This window comes from Tinamus guttatus, unplaced genomic scaffold (genome assembly GCF_059628265.1).
Source record: "Tinamus guttatus ecotype Peru unplaced genomic scaffold, ASM5962826v1 Tinamus_guttatus_pri_ptg000211l, whole genome shotgun sequence".
Taxonomy (NCBI): Eukaryota; Metazoa; Chordata; class Aves; order Tinamiformes; family Tinamidae; genus Tinamus; species Tinamus guttatus.
Window position 1 is genome coordinate 7085448 of NW_028288745.1, and position 19386 is coordinate 7104833.

The 19386-nt window shown below is 39.3% G+C and overlaps 1 protein-coding gene across 1 annotated transcript; it reads right to left on the bottom strand.

The window, feature by feature from the left end:
- Positions 1-278: 278 nt before the first annotated feature.
- IVNS1ABP (influenza virus NS1A binding protein) lies at positions 279-16333 on the bottom strand. The gene is made up of 15 exons (XM_088524478.1): positions 16203-16333; positions 10317-10560; positions 9138-9252; positions 8634-8803; positions 8481-8556; positions 7639-7812; positions 7064-7189; positions 5558-5665; positions 3380-3506; positions 2965-3189; positions 2694-2815; positions 2383-2509; positions 2154-2285; positions 1833-2006; positions 279-1392 (listed from the first exon to the last, which is right to left on the bottom strand). The coding sequence occupies exons 3-15, from the start codon at positions 9246-9248 to the stop codon at positions 1139-1141; spliced, it is 1926 nt and encodes a 641-aa protein (XP_088380604.1). The 5' UTR covers positions 9249-9252; positions 10317-10560; positions 16203-16333; the 3' UTR covers positions 279-1138.
- Positions 16334-19386: the final 3053 nt, after the last annotated feature.

The window sequence follows — 19386 nt, forward strand, 5'->3', positions numbered from 1 at the left end:
AGCAAGCAATAAGTGCTAGTTTTGGCACTGGGAGTTAGATGTGCAGCACTACACATTAGACACCAAGTCATCCTACCCAACATTGTTTCCATGTGAATAGAGAAAGTGAACTAAAACATAGTACTATGAGCACATACAAAATCAAGTCATTTGTATTCTAGCACAGTTTCAGCTTGTAATAAACCTAACACCATTACTAATCAGATGAATACCTTTTCTTTGCAACAGGAAATAGTTTTAAAAACATGAGGAAAACACCCCCCCACACTTTAGTTCTGGTTTTATAAATGTTAGCTCAACCATCATAATAAAACTGCTGTACCTAAAGTACCCCCTGCATCTGAAAAAAGAGTTGGAGACGAAATAATTTTTCAATACTAAAAAGTCACAGCTATGTTATGTTCAGAAACTCCATTCAAATCTACTGAAAGTTCTGCGTATTAACTTACAATATTGTAGCAGAGGCAAAAGCTTAGAAGCTCATGTACAGTGGTAAATTAAGTCTCTGAACTCCAAGATTGTCTCTTTGCTTCAATAACCCTTTATCTGCCATTTTCATTTCAACAGACAGAATACTCTGCTGAGTATATAAAAACTGTTATAAAAAGGCAATCATAAAAGATTAGGTATTGGCAGGCATGTCAGCATTTTTAATAAAAAAAATAGCCATTGTATCTATTTAAATAAGGCTTGTTGTTACAGATTGTTCCAGTTACTGAAGAAAAACAAGGCCTGATGAAACAACTAACTACCCCCCCAAAAAAACCCTTACACTTCCTGCCCCCTAGACACATTCTACAGAGGAGAAAAAAAAAAAGTCATTTAATGTGCAAAGTGGCAAAACAAACACTGGGGGAAGCTCCTGAAATGATATGCCCAGTCTATTTTCTCTTGCAATATCTTCAAAATCTTTTTAAAAAGGAAAATCTAAAACAGAGTTCTAAAATACACAAAAACCCTTCATCTTCATATTCTCTCCAAAACAAGTATGTACAGCATGTTAATATGCAATATGCAAAAGCTCTGTGTTGCCGTTGGCAACATCTAGGCCCTCCTCCACCCTATTCACAAGTGTACCTCTACTTAAAACACCATTACATCACTAAGCCTGTTAGTTTGAAAAGGGAACTTAAATCACTTAAAACTTTAAAATTTTTGTATAGGGGCTCCATTCATTTGATTCCAGGTTGTAGACTTCCAGGGTGTTTAGGAATTCATTGCCGTCAAAGCCGCCCACGGCGTAGATGGTGTTGGCCACAGTGGTGATGCCTGCGTTGCTGCGGGGTGTAGTCATGCTGGCCATCATTTTCCATTCGTTTTTAGCAGGGTCGTACATCTCCACGCAGCTCACTGCGTGAGAGCCATCGAAGCCTCCACCAACAAAGAGTTTCTCTAGCAAAAGGAAATAAAAGGGCTGCTTAACTGCCAGGCACCAAGCAAATCACCAAATACACAGCATCTTCAAAGTGGCAAACTAAGCCAAAACAAGTGAATTTAAGATTTCCAATGATAAATCTTTGCTGGATTCAGGTTCTGAAGTTGCAGCAGGAACCTGTTTGCTTCTCTTAATTATTACAACTGTTGCACCTACTCAGCAATAATTTCAGCCAGGTTCAGATTCTGCACAAGCAGAAACTGCACAGTGAAGCTTTTGAAAAGAAATACCTCAAAATCAAGTTCTCAATTCTCTGGTTACAGTTTTTAACTTTGTTGAAGGGCCAGTTTCTTCCCGAATCATTTCCTCCCTGGCAAGTGTTACATCTGCTCGCACTGGAGCTTAATGTGTCAAAATTCATGGAGCACAAGAGGCTGCGTGGGAGCGCAACGCCTACCGTCATGCACCGCCACGCCAGCTCCCCGCCTGGCCACGTTCATGGGAGCGATCAGCGTCCACGTGTTGTTCTCCGGATTGTAGCGCTCCACGCTGTTCAGGCAGTTCCACGACTCTGCTCCTCCAATTATGTACAAATACCCACCAAGCTCACACACTGCAGACTGATGTCTCCCTACAAAGCAAAAGCCGTGAGTTGGCGCCAGCCACTGTAGGCCCACGCTAACCATGCATCGGCTGAAGCTTAAAAATTTCATCAAGTGACCTGCAGTTTTGCAACAGTCCCTCTTCCCCACCTCCTTAAACTGCACAACAAACTCACGGATATTAAGAGGGGCACAGCTTGTCCAAGATTTTGTTACTGGATCAAACACATCACAATTCTTAAGTCCCTTTTGACCATAAGGATCTGAACCACCAACAATGTATAGCTTTCCCTTCAGGGCACATACGCCTGTTCACACAAATAAAAAAAAAAAAAAAAAAGTAAGCTTGTAAGTTAAGTAAGAGGCAAGGATGGACAGATAGACAATCAGCTGCAGATCCATTACCTGCATTGCAGCGATTGGTCCTGAGTTCTGGAACAGGAGTCCAGTCATCTATTTCTGGCTCATACATTTCTCCACAGCTCAAGTCATCAGAGTGACCATTTGACCCACCCACAACATAGAGCTGACCCTAAAATACAAGAAATAAGCATCTGTTCCACATATTAAAAAGCAATTCAACTCATTATCACTTTATTAACTTTACTACAATAAAGCACCTTCTGTTACTATTCTTATTAAGTTTGCCACATTTGTCCCACCTACTTAATGGATTTACATAACTGAACATTTTCACATCTCCACCCACCACATACCATAAGAACTGCCATCTGGAATCGAGCTCTTGGTGTTCTCATGGGTGCGATGAAAGTCCAAGAGTCCTTTTGTGGATCGTAGCACTCCACAGTGCGCAAACACTCCTCTCTGTTATACCCGCCTAAAGCCAGAAGCAAAAGGTCAGACGATATCGAATCTCCAAAGAACAACTGCTTGGAAGTTAAAGAACACTGACTCTGTCTACATAGTGAAAATGCTGTTTATAGAGAACCAACCGAGCAAGTGGTTTTAAAGAACTCTTTCTTTTACCTGCAGCTATTAGCTTGCCATTAAGCTCAGCTGTCCCCAGTCCCGACCGGGCGTATTGCATAGGAGACATGGGCTTCTCTATCACATCGCTCGGCTGCAGCTCGAAGCTCAGGCTCTTCAGCAGGCGCGGTGTGCTCGAGGGCGAGCTCTGAGGGCTGCTGCGGCCGTGCAGGAATATCACACACAGCACCCCATCCAGAACAGCGAGACACAGGTAGGTATTACCTGTAGTCAGGAGAAAAGGTAACAACGTATAATAATGCTTTAAAGTGAATATCACCCAGGCACTTCTTAGAGATGCTTAAGATCCTAGAGATTTCTTACAGATGCTAAAGGGGATCCCTAGTGTATATGGGGTGGTAAATACACAATATTAAATATCTTAGACAAAAAAAAAAAAAAATCAGATACTCACTTGATGTTTTCTCTGAAGCAATGATTTTCCATTCATGTTTAGGACTCTGAACAGTAGCATTTGGAGAAAGACTTCCAGAGGAGCTGCTACTTATCTGCTTGTGATCATTCTCACGTGGTGGCTTTTTCTGCAAAATCAAAAGGCAGCTACAGAAACCTAGCCAGAGACTACACCTTCTTCTACCTTCACTTCTGTGGTGTTTTCAAGAAAACAGTAACTACCACCCCTGCAGAGCATCATTCTTAGCACACCTAAAATAAAACAGAACATCTTACTGACCTACTCAACAGTGGCCAAGAACATCCTGTTTTGGTACTCATTTCAGCCTATTATCACTGCTTCTGTGCTGCTATGCTCTGACTAGAAATAATTTTCAATTCCTGGAGAAGTCAAGTATGCATTATTATTAGAATTTTAGATGCAAGAAAAAGCCTGCGCCAATTTAGATAAAAATGATTTACAAACTAGAAGCCTAACTTGCAAGCTCTGCCTCTGGAACTCATTTACCTAATGCTACTTGCAAGTGAATTAACTACTCTCTTCATCCCTTAAAGACAAATTATTTTTGCCTCAGTTCCTCTCTGTGCTCAGATTAACCATTTCTTGTCCCTTGATACTTCCAATCAACAGGAGATCTCTGATTTCTTTCCTCTTCAGTTTAATTTATATTGCAGCTTACACTATTTTGCTAATTTAAAAGAGCAGAAGTAAAAATCCTGTTTTTTTTTTAATATCGTAAGAACTAGATTCCATAAAGTGCACATAATTTTTTAAGAAACTGCCATACAACTTCCATATAGCTAGCACTTCTCCATATATGGTTATTTATAACCATTTGACATGCCACAACAATTTGACACTCTGTTCTATCATTCTGAACCTCTGAACTATCTACCTGTGGGTAGGTTTTTGTTATTTCTAAATCTTCACCCAATTTACAGCATATTCTCCTACTCTTAAATTGCTTTGATAGACTCAATTTCAAAAAAAAAAAAAATACACTTTTTCCAGGCCACTACCTATAGGCTTTTAGTAATTCTCATGACTGGAGAAGGTTTCCAAAATTTGGATGCAGGTTTCCAAAATTGGTAATTAATTCTTTTTACCAGAAAGGATAAAGAAGAGGGGGAGAAAAAAAAAAAAAAAAGAGAACTCCTGATCTCCTTTCTTCTCCTTTCTGAAAATATTTTTTTTGAAAGCCCATCTCTCAGCTTGTAAGAGTTACAATGAATAGCATCCAAACTTACAACATCTGTAAAAGTTTATTATAAGTATTTAAGACAAGCAGAAGATGAGCTGGCTCTTCTTTTCACATCTAAAATCCATACTCCTAGACGGGAGATGGGAAAGTATTTTACATAAATAATTTACTTTAAAAAGAAAAAAACTTAAGGAAACGTGGTTTCATACCTTGCACATTCCTCTGTTATCAGTTAAAACATTAACATACATTTGCTTTTAGCTCACAACATAAGTTTGTAGAGAGCAACTGGTAATTTAGATCCACTAGCCCTTGTTTCTTCTTTGTTTCGTAGACAGCCTCAGTTGTGCTAAGCTTTGTTTTGCAGGAGCTGAGAAGCAGTATTGTAGCAGCTGGAGTGCCCGACCCCCAAAGTCATCTCCAAAAGCAGTAATTTGTAAACAGTCGAAGCATCAGCTACCTCTAAGCCAGCAATTATCTACTGTTGCTTTTTAAAGTCTCACACACTGGCAATGTCTTAATAAGAGGGATGCATGCGGGAATCTAAAGGATTAGAACTTATCTTGTGCCTAGGAATGTTTTTCTATGACAAAATTTTAACTGCATAAACCATTTACATAAATGGGCATACTGCCAGCCAAACAGTCCATGACTCTCTTCAATCGCTTTAAGTATGATTTCCTATACAACTCTACTGAGCTACATAAGCTCTTGCTATAGCTGATTGCTTCACCACCTTCTCTTTCCTCTGACAGCCTAAGATTTAATTTGAAGTCTGAAGCGCTCTGTTTCAAAAGCACTTTCTGTCTGCTGAACCAACCAGAGACAAAAACCAAATCATTGCCTCCAGTGGTTTTGAGAAAAACATATTTCACCATTAAAGCTACTCTCTACTTGCTGCAAGACACAAAAGCTACATGAGCTGTAAAACTGCTCCGCTCTCCCTGAGGTTACCTCAGACTGTCTGCAATTGGTACCTGCACAAACTGAATGTGGTCATCATCACTGCCATACACCTCAGCCTGTCCATCTAGCAGATTTCCATCAAGCAGCTTGTGATCAGCTGAGTAGTACAGCGTTTGAACCTGCAAAAACAACAACAGAATACCCATGTGGCTACCGTCTCCAGTGCTACTCAGCTACAGGCAGATTATAAAAGGCAGGCGCCTGCATACTTCTCGTCATCTCAATCTAGCAGAATGACAAAACTAAAAGGAAGCAGATGTCATGGTGGCAATCTTCAAACACTGGATGAAGGCTCCTTGCTTTCTCAGCTTGAAAGAAATCTTCGTTTTCCAAGGACTTCTACTGTTTTTCCAGCACAGAAACATTAGACAGGCAAAATGTACATTAATTTGCAGAATTACAAACATTCATCATCTCATGCAATCATTTTTGCTATCCCCGCAAATAAGTTTTCAGCTTTGAAAGATACATGTATTTATCTTGATCCAAAAAAAAAAAAAAAAAAAAGGCCAACAGTGGACTCTAAAAGAAAGGTATGTATGGACATGAGGGAAGGCAACACAAATTTAAAGTCTGGAGAAACTGTTGTCGGTGACTAGACATCAGATGCAAGCATTTCAATGAAATGCATCTGGATTTCCCTATCGTAAATCTAAATTTTTTAAAAAAGTTATTCCAACACATGAAAATACATGACAGTATCAAATTACTTTTGCTTATATAAAAGCATTTTGAAGACCTATCATGCCTGTTACAACCAACAGGGGAAAAAAAAAAGTGATGTTTCATGGATTTTTTTTTTTTTTAAATGAAGTCCACTTTTTTTCCAGCCAATTAAAAATTTAGATTCCCCACTATTTTTTTCCATTAAAAACTGCCCAGGCTACATCTATTAAGAGTATTCATGAATAAAAAGTCATTTAACAACACACAACTTTTAAAATAGTATATCCTGTAAAGGAGTAAGTAAACACCATTAAATCATCATCATCGTTCTCTGCCCACAGCGGATTTTCTTAGGAGCACTGGGGCAGGACTGCTGCTTCTGTACGTGTCAATACACTTGAGGTTTCTTCTTGGTTCTTCAGCCTTGGTATCCTAGTTTTGTTAATAAACCTATGGGGAGATAAATCAATGGGGAGGAACAACCATTAGAAGCTTTTACCTACTTCTCATTTACAAGCAAAGCCTGCAAAGGAAAACATCAAGATTCTACAGCAAGTTTCAGTACCACCTCCCCAATTCTAGAGCAAGATACATGCCGCTTTGAAGTTACTAAACAGCGAACAGTGAGCAAAAAAGGAAAGCAGAAGACCAGACTGAACAGTTCATTCAGCTCACCTGAATACCCCCCCAGTTTCTCAGCTTAGGGGTACCTACAGTAAAATTTAAATTCTTTAGGGTCATAGTTAAAAAAGTGGGGAAAAACATGAAAAAAAAAGGAAAAAAAAGGGGGGGGGGGAAATCATCCTTCATATTGATTTAAGGTGCTTAATCCCATTTTCTTGAAGACTAACCTCTTCCATCAGATCTTCCAGGCTGTCTCCGTTCTCCCAGATGCTGCGCTGTACCCAGTTGATTACCTTTGTGTATAATTTGCCATTGCTGGGTAGGCCAACATTGTCTTCAAGCATTACTTCAAGCTTGAATTATAAGATGAAAGGAAGTGAATTACTGAATAATTTACTGCATAGATTTTCCCCTTATAATTTTAGCATACTGTATTTTACAGAGTGAGCATTACTCATTAACAGAATACTCTCACTTTATTGCAGAGCTGGAAAACTACTAGGGACTTTCAGCCTATGCTGCAGCAACTAGACAACATGTTTATATACAATTGCAGTTACATTTTATACTTCCTAAGAAAGGATGGACAATATGTGTCCTCCACAGCTAAGGTTTATGGTAGCAAGAATATTAAGCAAACCAAGAATGCCCATGTTGTTATTGTAACTCAAAACACATGATATTTTTCTAAGCTGTAATAGTGTCATGATTCCTTGGGTTGTTATATAGAAATATAATTTTTAATTTCCTTCCCTCCAGCAGAATCATGTGCCAGAAATAAGCCTACAGACTTAAAACTTACCTTTAACCGTGGAAGTTTGAGAAATTCCTCCTGTTCTGAAATATGTAAGAGATGTTCCTGAATGTAGCCATCAATCTTGCTCAACAGACGAGAGTCTCCCATAGAGCTTGCAAAGTTTCGGTAAGAGATGCAGCTCTGAATATCCATCTTGGAGAGCAAGTAGTCACCACAAACCTGTCAGGAAAGACGGCTGCACTGTAACTTACAAGTGGGCAAGAACTTTACCTGTATAAATTACCGATCCAGCATTTGTCGTAGTTTGTCATACAAACAGCAGTTATCTGCCATAAGAACAGACATAAGTTGAAAGAAAATATACACACAGTAACTACATTTTATATATATACACATACACACATACACTCCATGCTTTTCTTTCCAAAACTGATTCAAAGAAGTTTTCTGTATTTAAGAGAAGATACCTCGTTAAAGGTATCCCACTTGTAACAAGAGGATATGGTTGACAGCATGTGGATTATTCATTTTTCATATACAACAGACACAGACTTAACAGGTCTAATTATGCCCTCCACAAGAACCAAGCACACCAGTCTCTTGCATGAACTTGACTGGTTACATAACCAGTTATGAGCAAACAAATTTTGTTTATACTGGTGCATAAACAAAAAACATCAGTGAGCTTTTCAACAGAAAGGTAACATAGGAGAAGATTACATACTGCCATCATTCAAATCAATACTATGCCACTGAACAGCTAAGAATGCTTATCAATTGCTAACCTCTTTTGACAGAATAATCAACTTTTTCCAATTAAACATCAAAAACATAGCCCATCTGCTCTGTGAATGGAGAACAGGTCTCAGGAAGATTGAAAGTTGTACCTGCTTAACTCTCTCCATCTTCAACTTCTTTGCTGCAGAGTATACATCTTTCACTAATTCTTTATCAGCTTTTAACCTATTGAGGAAAATGCACTTAGTTATTTTGATTTTTAATTCATATTTACTGTATTTGATTCTCAGAAAAATACTTACTGAGCAGTATAGGCATAATTCAATAAAACTTCAACAGCTTCTGGATTGAGATCATCGAACTTAACATGAGAAATCCCATGAGAATCACTATCACTATTGAAGATTTCAAACAGGTAGGGACTACAGCAAGCTAGCACAGCTCTGTGTGCCAGCATCTCATGTCCACATACCTATGTATAAAACACATCAGAAACCCACAGGACAGTAAGAATTTTATAACATACACTATCATAGCAGTATAAAGGCATACCCTATGTGAATGTTGCAGGCATTTAGAATCAATGCTCAATACTATCTTCAGTTTACTTCAGATAGCTGAAAAAATACAATGGTTTCACTTCTCTGATCAAAGCAACATATTATAAATACACACACACATATATATTTTAATGTATCCTCCAGAAAAAAAATGGGTTCTAAAAATCTCATGTCTCAATCAATACAAAAACATAGCATAAGGAAGAAAAGCCATTCAGCTGTTACATTTAGAAAGAAAAGAATTACCTGGAGTCTAACATCACAGAACTGACCACTTTTACGTAAGGCGTTTAATTTGGCAACAGATGATTCAATGAAATTTTCATCTTCAAACATCAAATATCCATTAGGAATCATTTTGCTGTTCATTTGGGAAAAAAAAAGAAAAAAAGAGGTAAAGTTTACAGATACATTTTGCTCCAATATAAAAGTACTATTAATAACATCTTTCTCAAACAAAAAACATTCTTAAGAACTTTTTCAAATAAAACATAACTGTTTAAGAAAAGTCTAAACAGGCACTACTCCTGATGAGGACTGTTGACAACAATCCTGCATTGACAGAAACCTGCATTAAAAGAATGAGGCAGGTCATAACTTTTAATGTGTCCGCATCGCATTGGAAAGTCCCAAATACAAACTAGTTGCTGAACATATGCTAGCCTCATGGGAACAAGCTGGGAATCACAGATTACATAAAATGCTTTATTCTCCTTCATAAAAGACCAGATTTAATAGATTCATCACTTTTTTGCTCACTCAACAGTGAGTTTGTCATAGTGTCCAATTTCATTTTTTGCATGGATCTAAGAAAACAGCTATGTTGAGTATTGTAAAAATTGAGAGTTTAAAATGTCAAGGAAAGTAGAATAGCAGCTATGAAAATATAAGACAACTGTTCATCCATTTAACTGTCAGAATAATGGTTAACTCACGGTTTTTAGCTACTCTAAAATATTTAAAGAGCATAGTATCAACAAACTGCAAGTGAAATGTGTTCTCAGCATATACTTTGTCATCATGAAGTTAACAAAAACTTCATCTGAAAAATCTTACCTATATACAAACATACCACCTCATTTCTTGACAATTTTACAAGAAAGACTAGGTGATAGACCTCGAATATGTGCAGCAATGATTTACATTTCCACTTGAAAAATTCTAAAGATAGCCCAGAATTAATAAAAATAAATAGAGAATGTGTGCACAAAAAAAAGAGCAGGCCCTATACAAGATAGTTCTAGCTTTAATCCACTTATTTTGACTTGCTACAGAAAGCATTTGATACTAAAATGGTCACTTACAAATGTTTTAGTTTGCACACATGTTCACTTGCATTTCAAAATAAAACCATGTGAATTTGAACCAGAATTTGAACAAAACTATTCCCTATCACATACACAGCTGATAGTAGTATTAACTTACCTAAATGTATTACCGTAAATTTATAACTGGAAGATCTTAAAATAATCCAATGGTATCACTTTGTTAAGACAGAGCACGTCAGTGTCAGTATCTTCTGACAGCGAAGATGTTGGCTGAAACGCAGGCAGACGTGTCTTTGCAGCTGCTATATGGATTCCAAAACTATCAGGCTTGAAGATGATGTAGTGAAAGTCCTTAAGAGCTATAGACATGAATTTCTTCTGTGGTAATCATGCATCATAATCTGTAATAAAAGATAAATTATTAAGTAAAGATAAAAAATACGCGTACCATGCGTATTTCAAATGGAACTTTAATAGTCTCTTAAACATGTTTCTGTCACAAACAAATGAAATAGGTTCTTCCATACTGACAGAGACAAATTGTTACATGTAAACAAATCATTTTTGAGACTCAGAGAGACGAGATAGTTGCTAAGCAGATATTTAGAGAAAAAAGTTAAAACAGAAAAATCCTATTTTTGACAATTCCTATCAACTCTAACCTTCAGCACTTCCCTTATCTCGACCATTAACACCTATTTACACAAGTGGATATTTTCAAAGTAACGCCACAAAAGCTACCAAGTTAAAAAAAAAATCTATATACCTCATACCTTTTGCTTTTCACTGCACTTGTATCTTTCTTTTCCTGATAGTGCCTAAAATGGGCTGATTAAGGATGTCTGAAATGACCAGGCATTTCTCCTGTCTTAAGTACTTAAAAAATGAAAAAAATAGTTAGAAACTACTAATTTCTAATGCAGCTTTACAGAAAAAAAAAAAAAAAAAAGCAAAGTCTCTAATACCCTGCAAACAGAATTTTGGGGGCGCTATTGAAGCGGTACTTGGAGCTGTGGTTGATCTGTTGATTCCAAATCCTTCCCCAAGTGAGTGCTTTTGCTGGGCTTTCCCAGAGGGGAGGAGAAGGGCAGGAAAGGGCAGGAGCAGCGGGGAGGGAGCAGGCTGTGAACACGCACTCTGGAGCCTTTCTAACCCTGATCCCATCTCAGGAAAGCACTGCCCATCTCATCCCCTGTGCTTCCTTTGGAGCTCCACAACTATATTTGTATCTGCACATTAAATGCCACATTGGGAATCAGGTTTCCTAAGATGAGGTACAGCTCATTTCTCCTCAGCAAAAATTAGAAGTCATCCATGTTGTATGAAGACAGTCCCACTATCTTAATGCCTGGCCAGCACTTAACAATAGTTTGGTCAGGAATTGAAGCTGGTGCAGTCTCCAAATACATCAGCTGAACAGACAGAAGACATTAATTCTCAAGAGCAGTAGAGGGCATCATTTGAAAACATGGTCTCCCAGGTAGCACCTTTTTTTTTTTTTTTTTTTTCCTCCATTAAGAACTTAAATCTCTAAGACTATATTAAAATCAGTAGATAGAAAAATCAGGTAGATTCAGATAGAAAGAATTGTTAAATTTTAAATTTGGCTACTAGAATTAGTATGAACGCATACATATAAAGGAGGAAAACAGCCACCCTCGAGCAAGCAGTGGTATCGACTTGTAAAATAATATCCCTAGCGCAGCAAATACTACTGAAACACTATCCTGCAGACTACAACTTTAATGTCCACATACTTTTTAAAAAGAAAGTTTCCATACATTTCTTTTTATAACCCTAAAGGCAAATTATGAAACTGAGATCTATTTACCAAATATTATGTAAGTATCTGGAAGTCATCACTTCCCCCCCTCCTTGGTTCAACTGCTCTAGCTTTTTCCATTTCTAAAGCAAACAGAATGTTTCACTTCTTGAAAACAGAAGCAAGCTGTCCAATGCCTCGGCTCTCCTCAAAGATTCAATTCATTTGAAACAACCTATTTTTCAAAGATAGGGGGATATTATTTCAACACAAATGCTGCAATGAATCAATTTTAAAAGCATTGTATTTCTTCAGTACTACCCAGAAAGAAACAAGAAAATTGTTTAACACTTTTGATTTTCTAAACTATAATTTCAGATGTTAAAACTCTTGTTTGTATTACAGGTCTATTCCGTATCATTCAGATATGTCAAGATTTAGTTAGTCAAATGCCAAGTATAAAAGATATTTAAAAAGAAAAGGGAGAGAAATTCTTAATTCCAGGAGCTTCACGACATAATCTATATATGACCAGATCTAATCCTGCAAAGAGTTCAAGCCAAGCTGGCTATCACTTGCTTCCTATTCAGCACCAACTCACTCTTGATTTTCCAGTCTCTCAGAGGAGGTTTTGCTGTTGTTTACTGAGGTCCATACCAATTAAAAGTTTACTGCTGTATCATCCAGAGAAACAAGCTACTTAGTCTGTTCATGGTACATTTCTCTGTTCAACAGCCATTCCTATGTTAAATAGCCATATGAGGCTATTGAGAGATTTCAAATTATATGACAATTATCCAAATAATTTCAATTACATTCCAGGATCACCCTCAACCACTTTATTCCTCTGGGCATGTTTTGCACATTCTACCATCACAAAAGAAATTTATTTCATCTCTAGTGTTGCAGTTTGCCCAATGGACATATGACCTTCAAAGCCTATAAAGGCCATCAAAAACAATTCTGCATTGAAACAGATTTCCCTTTTAAGTCTTCCTTTGTACATGAACTCAAAAAATATACATTACATATGTTGCAGCATATATATGTGTGTGTCTGTGTGTATTCTGTATTCAGGAATCTAATATTATTGCCCAATCTGAATATGCAGGAATGTGAACCTCGATGTTATTTCTATAACATTTCAACATTGCTTGGTATGAATAGCTAATATTGGCTTTTGCACCTAACAGTATTCAAAAAGGGCACTAAATGATATAAGCATATTCAATACTGCGCATGCTTTTTGCCTTGGTATATTACCACTAGGGTAACTGGTCAAAGTTCATTGAACACCCAAGAACCACTGCATATTCTCTATTAGCAGCTATAAACAGGGTTTGCAAATTCCTTTCTAGAACTGTCCTTCTAAAACATAAATAACTTTCACTAACCATTTTTACTTGATTTTTACTGTTTTCTTCTAGCACACTTCATCAAGAATTGACAGCAGTTTTACAGCAATCCATAATTTTTTGACTAAACATGATTTCAGATAACTAAGCTAAATATGAAGTCTGATGCTTCTGAAATTATTACTTTTCAAACATCACCAAAACACAGCTATTCAAACCTACATAATTAACTTTGCAGAACCTGAACAGCAAATTTCATTTAGGACATTTTTTACTTGAGAGCAGGCCTATTTCCTGTCCTTCTTTTTAACATGAAACAAAAGCATAGAATTTATACATAAACTCAGGGTTTGCATTTTATCTTAATATTAAACAGGGCACCCCGTTTAATCAAGACTCCACGGTGCTAGGTATAATGCAGCATGAGATTCAGATAGGACAGAAGCCATAAAACACTCACGTGGTCATTCTGCACTACTGCTGCAGCCAAGCAGAAGAATGCCAGCAGTAGAATTATTGCCCAGGTGTTAGATTAGAGCACAAAAGCAGCTCTTTAGCCCAAATGCCTGTAAATTTTCTTAAACACTGATGTGTACATACTGGAATTTTTCATTTCTTATACGTGTCAGCAAATCAAGAAAGAACCCATGTATGACACACACTAAGCAACACAGATTTGCTGCAAGTAACTGACGTCCAAAGGCAAAATTACCCCCTTCTATATTTATTTTTCCAGTTCAGTTTAAATATATTCAAAGAAGCTCTTAAAAAGACTCACTGTAACACTAAGTCTTCTCATCCTCCTTAAACATAACTTACAGATGTAAATACCACCAAACTGTGCAGTTACACAAGCAAAGTAATAACATTATTATCATTTAAATTGTTAATTGTATTCAGAATTTCAGATCCTCCTTCCCATTTCTTTTTAACAGTATTTCACTGTAGAAAGCACTCCGACATTTGAAAAAATGGTGAATTATGATTACTGCTGCATTTCCCCAAGAACTTCACAGTTATCATCATCTAGGACTCTCCACTACAAATCCAGGAATGGCTTTATATATAATATGGTACAAGTTGTAGTCTCAGATGAGGTACTGAGATGACAGGTCCCAGGGCAAGTGTTGAGGTTGAAGACAATATCCCTATTTCCTAACAAGGCAGATAGGATCTACTTACACTTCCTCCTAACCAGAGATTCTCATCCTTATTATACTCCATTGGTGCTTTTCATGTGTTGTATTTCACAAAAAAAAAAAAAAAAAAACTCCTTAGTGACCACTTTGCAAGAGCTGCTTTTTATCAAATTAAAGTATTATCTCAAAGTCAGTATTGAATCATTACATTCAAGAAAGTGCTTTTTTAATCTTTCCATTTAAAGACTGATACTTGTTGATTATGACGATTGACACTTGAAGAACATTTGTTGACATGAGGGGAAAAAAAAAAAAAAAGTAATTTAACACCGCAGCTGCCCGAGAAACACTCGAGAGCAGCAGCAGTGGCAGCTACGTCACAAGAAATGTAGGTCAGACTGAGGGCTACTTGTACACTGCTACTTGCATCATAATAAAAAACGAGGAATCCTCAAATATTTCCCTTCATGAATTCACATTGATTTACGGCAAAAATGCATGATTTTAGTTCATGCCTTAATTTTTTACTCAGGCAGAATATTATGAACTAAACAATACTGCATACCACAGCTCAGGCTCGGCTTCATTACATTGATGATTTAAAACAAAGACTAATAGAATTTGCAAGAATCTTGTTTTGTACATTTATATTTCAGGTATTTTCCCCTAAAGGTTTGGTCTGACTGGTGAGACTTTTTAATGAAATGGCTATTCCAGTGCTAAACTACTTTATCCACGTTCTCCTCCCCAGCCCCAAAGTAACGGGGAGGAGGGGATCTTTGCTATCAGTGGCCAAGTCTCAAGGGAGAGAAAAGTGCTACACTATTTTTTTCTGAAATCTTTCACATTTAGATCAAGAAAATGTATTATTTGGACTATCCTCCAAAAAGAGCAAGCATACAGCGTTCTCTTAAAACACACATTTATATTTGCAGGATTAAAAAAAAATACTAGAAGCAGCCCAAGTGGTAACCTTCTAGCATTGGAAACTATCACAGCTGTAACACACTAGCTTCCTAGTGTGTATTTTCATTTTTCAAATGAGCTCTTGTCCCTTCACATGGGTTTCCTCTTCCTGCTAACACACATCCCACAGCCCTTTGAAAGTTCATCAGATAACCATCAAAACGATTTTTTTTTCCACCTGAGAAGTTCTTGGTTTTGCCCCCCGCCCTCTAAATACTCCTCAAAAGCTCAAGCGCAGCAAACAAAACTAGATTTAGAGCAGCTTAAGTCCCCTTTTCGAATTGGAAAATACTCCTGAACTGTTATATCCTGTGCTCATTTTGTGGCTACAAAACAAACAACCATCACTAAAAAACCTCCTAAGATTGAAGCGACCTCAGCATGGTATCGCTGCATGCTGTTTGATTTGTGACTTTGCAGAGACATGGCAGAGGAGAAGGGACAGGACGCCCGCATGCATCCTGCCCTGCAGGGGAAGGAAAGGAGAGGAGTCTTCTCTCGATGGATTCCTGTAATTAAGGGGCGAGCGATACTGGATTCCCCTTGCTCCAGCCCTCCGCTGCCGGTGTCCGGCGCACGTTACGCGCCCAAACCGCCGGGTTTTCTCTCTCTTCGCCCCAGCGGAGGACGGCGGCGGCCGCCCCCGCTCGCCCTCCCTTCCCGCGGCGGCGGCGCGGAGCAGGGCGAGCGCGCGAAGCGTGACCTTGGCCCAGGGCGCCGCTCCCTGCGGGCGCTCGCACAGCGCTGCCCGCCCGCGGGGTCAGGACGGCAGAGCGGAGCAAAGAGCCGCGGGCGCGGGGCGCCCCGACGGGGGTCCGTACCTGGTGCCTCTCAGCGCAGACGATGCCGTTCATATTGCGGGCGTCCAGGCTGCAGGCGAGGCCGGTGCGAGATCGCAGGCCCGGGTGGGCGGGCGCACAGAGAGGAGCGGAGAGGGAAAGGAGAGAGACAAGGAGCGGGGCACGCGGGGGGAGAGGCGCGGCGCGGGGCCCTCACACGCCGCCCGGGAGCGGCAGCAGCAGCAGAACGCGGCAGCAGAGGCGACGCAGCAGCACCCGGCAGGACACGGCGCTCCGCCCCGTATCGCTCCGCCGCGGGCGGGCGAGCCTGCCGCGATCGCTCCGCCGCGAGGAGGTAGTGCGGCCGCACCCGCTCCGGCGCCTCAGAGGAAGGTGCTGTGGGGCGGAGGAAGAGGAGGGGAAGAGGAGGCAGGCGCGGCCCAGCGGCCTGTGATGGCCGCCGCGGCGGGGCGGTGGTGCCCCGACGCATGAGGAAAGCGGAAACATGGCGGCCTGAGGGGGGCGCGCGCGCGCGCGCGGGCTAGAAACGGCCGTTACTAACGGTCAGCGCCTTCGTGTGAGAGGAGGGGCGTCTGAGGAACGAGTACAAAAAGGCTTGAAAAGGCTGAGGGGAGCTAGTACTTCCATGACGGGTAGCCTTTAAGCACCTAATTAGTAGTTCTCGACTGCAAGCTTCCTCCCTTCTCCCCCCACCCCCCTCCTTTTCTAACTCCGTTTTTTTCTTTTTTTCTTTCTTTTGTTTTCTCTGCAGTCACGTCTCCTTCAGGTCTGTAGTGCAAGATACCATGTATTTGTGCAAAGATTTGTTCGAGTTTAACAAAAAACAAGCTCTTTCCCATGCTGCAAATCCCCCGTGGCAGCCTGTGCCATGTGAACAGGAGTGGCCTCCTCTGCATTCAGCATCACGGAATCCTCTGGTAAATGGATCTGCCCATCTGAGTAAGAAATACCCGCCACACTTCTCACTGCAAATCATATCTTGGTAGGCAGAGCAGTTTTAAAGCAGTGCCGCTGATAAATGGGGGATGTTTGAAGTCTTGTGTGCTTATTATGTGTTTGCATATGAGATAGTGTAATGGGCCGCTGATTCACGGCTGGGGCCCTGAGTGCTGCTGTGATATAATAATAAATAAAACATGTAGTTGGATAAAGTCAGAGATCCCCTGCTTATTTCCTGACTTTATCACTGCTTTACGAGTGACCCTGACATTTTACTCTGGCCTGTGCTGTTTTCCCTGCGCTTTTTCATGATTCTGAGGCTGCCGTGGTCATAAACTGGGAAGTCTGTAGGAGGTTATATCAGATGTAGCTTCAGTTGCCAAGTCTTTAGGATATAAATTATAATATTTAGCCATTTCTCTAGCATTCTTCAAGATTCTTGTTCTTTCTATTTCAGAACTCCAAATTTTAATTGTTATGAGGTGACAAGAAGGCAGCACTTTAATACTGAAAAATAATTGTCATACCTAATCAGACATATGCAAAGTCATTAAGCTGTAGGTGCATTTCTCAGATCTGCAGATCCCTTGCTCTTTCTCAAGACCTGTAAAATAATCAAAAACCCATGCGATGATCTGTCCTGTTTTCAGCGTGTCTTTTGCCTGCAGCAAACATCACTGTCTTGACTTCTTACCTCTCTCTTGTTTCCATTCCCTGCTCCTTTCATTTTTTAAATTACCAGCCACACCTCAGTGCCTATCTTCCTCCTCTTTGCTTTCTTTTTGAATGAAGCTTATTAGAAGATGCTAATCAAAAGTACTTGTGGTAAAGCTGGGAGGGAGGTGAAGACAGGAGACAAGTATTATGATCAAATAAAACAGTTCTGGGGAATGTTAATTAAGGAAATCTTAGGATTATGCAAGCTGCTGTTACGGTATTCTTAGGAAAGGCTGTGTCTTTATGAATCACCATTAATTTTCATTATCAGCTACCACTATTAATATCAAAGAGCAAGTATAGCATCTTCTTTACAGCATGAAGCTAACAGTTGGGTATTTCAAGTTCTTTTCATGCAGATCGTAATGACAAGAGGCTGTATTTGTACCCTTGTAAGTAGTGGCTAGACTCAGGGCTCAGGTATCATCTCTTTTTTTTTTTTTTGGTCTCCATTTCTTGCTTTGTGATTGCATGGAATTGTTTGAGAGAGCTTTTTTTCTTGCACATAAAATTATCCAGCAGTAGAATTAACATTACACATGCAAACTTCAGTTAGGTTCACTGATGACTTTGCCAAAAGCTCATCTTGAAGTCATCATCAGCTTTACACAAATACCATAACAACTTGAATGACCAGATGAAGATAGAAACTGCACCATTCCCTTAGTTACTTCCCTTATTTTACAACAGTGCATCTCTGTGCTGGTATTTTTAAGTCACAAGGAAAGTTCAAACAAATACAGTCTCCCACCACGAAGAATGATGTTTGAGTTCTCTGGCCACACCCACTGACTAATATCATAACAGCAACTACTCTAAAATCCTCCCTTTTTTGTAAAATTTAGTAAGTTAAAGTTATACCCATGGAGGGTCTGCATGTTCTGTATACCTTGGGTCTCAAAATATGGAATCGTGGAAGACAGTCTTTCTAATAGATGAATGGTAATTCTGATGTGATATTTTAATTAATTCGTAGGAGGAAGGAATTATAATTTTGCCCACTAATTCTTCATAGCATGTTCTCTATGCTGTGAAATATGTACTTGAAATGCTTGTAAATTTTCAAAACTAGTGACCCCCCCTCAAAAAAAAAAAGCCAACACAGCGCTCAGTTTACCGCTATCTGTACAGAATGAAGGGTTAACATGGCGAAGATATTTGAGATTGACATGGTTACAAACTTTGTCTCCAAATATGGACCAATATCAGTAGATGAGATCCTTACAGCTTAGGCATGCACCCTCTGTTTTTAGTTCAAGATGAGCTGTTAAAGTGTTTCTCATTTCAATTGCTTGGGCAGACAGTTTTAAGTAAGAGGAGCTGTTCACAGGCCGTTGGCTGAGTTGGTGACAATAGTTGTGCTTAGGAGGAAGTGAATTCTCATTTACTTGCAGACTTGCTTGTCACCTTTATTATCTCTCTGTCTATATCTCTGGTGGCATTTGAAAACTCTGAAACCTGTTATCTGTGATTTGCTACTATGTGGCCAGATATCAGCATTGTTGAGATCTATTTTGAAGGAGAATACAGAAACAGGCATTTTGATGGA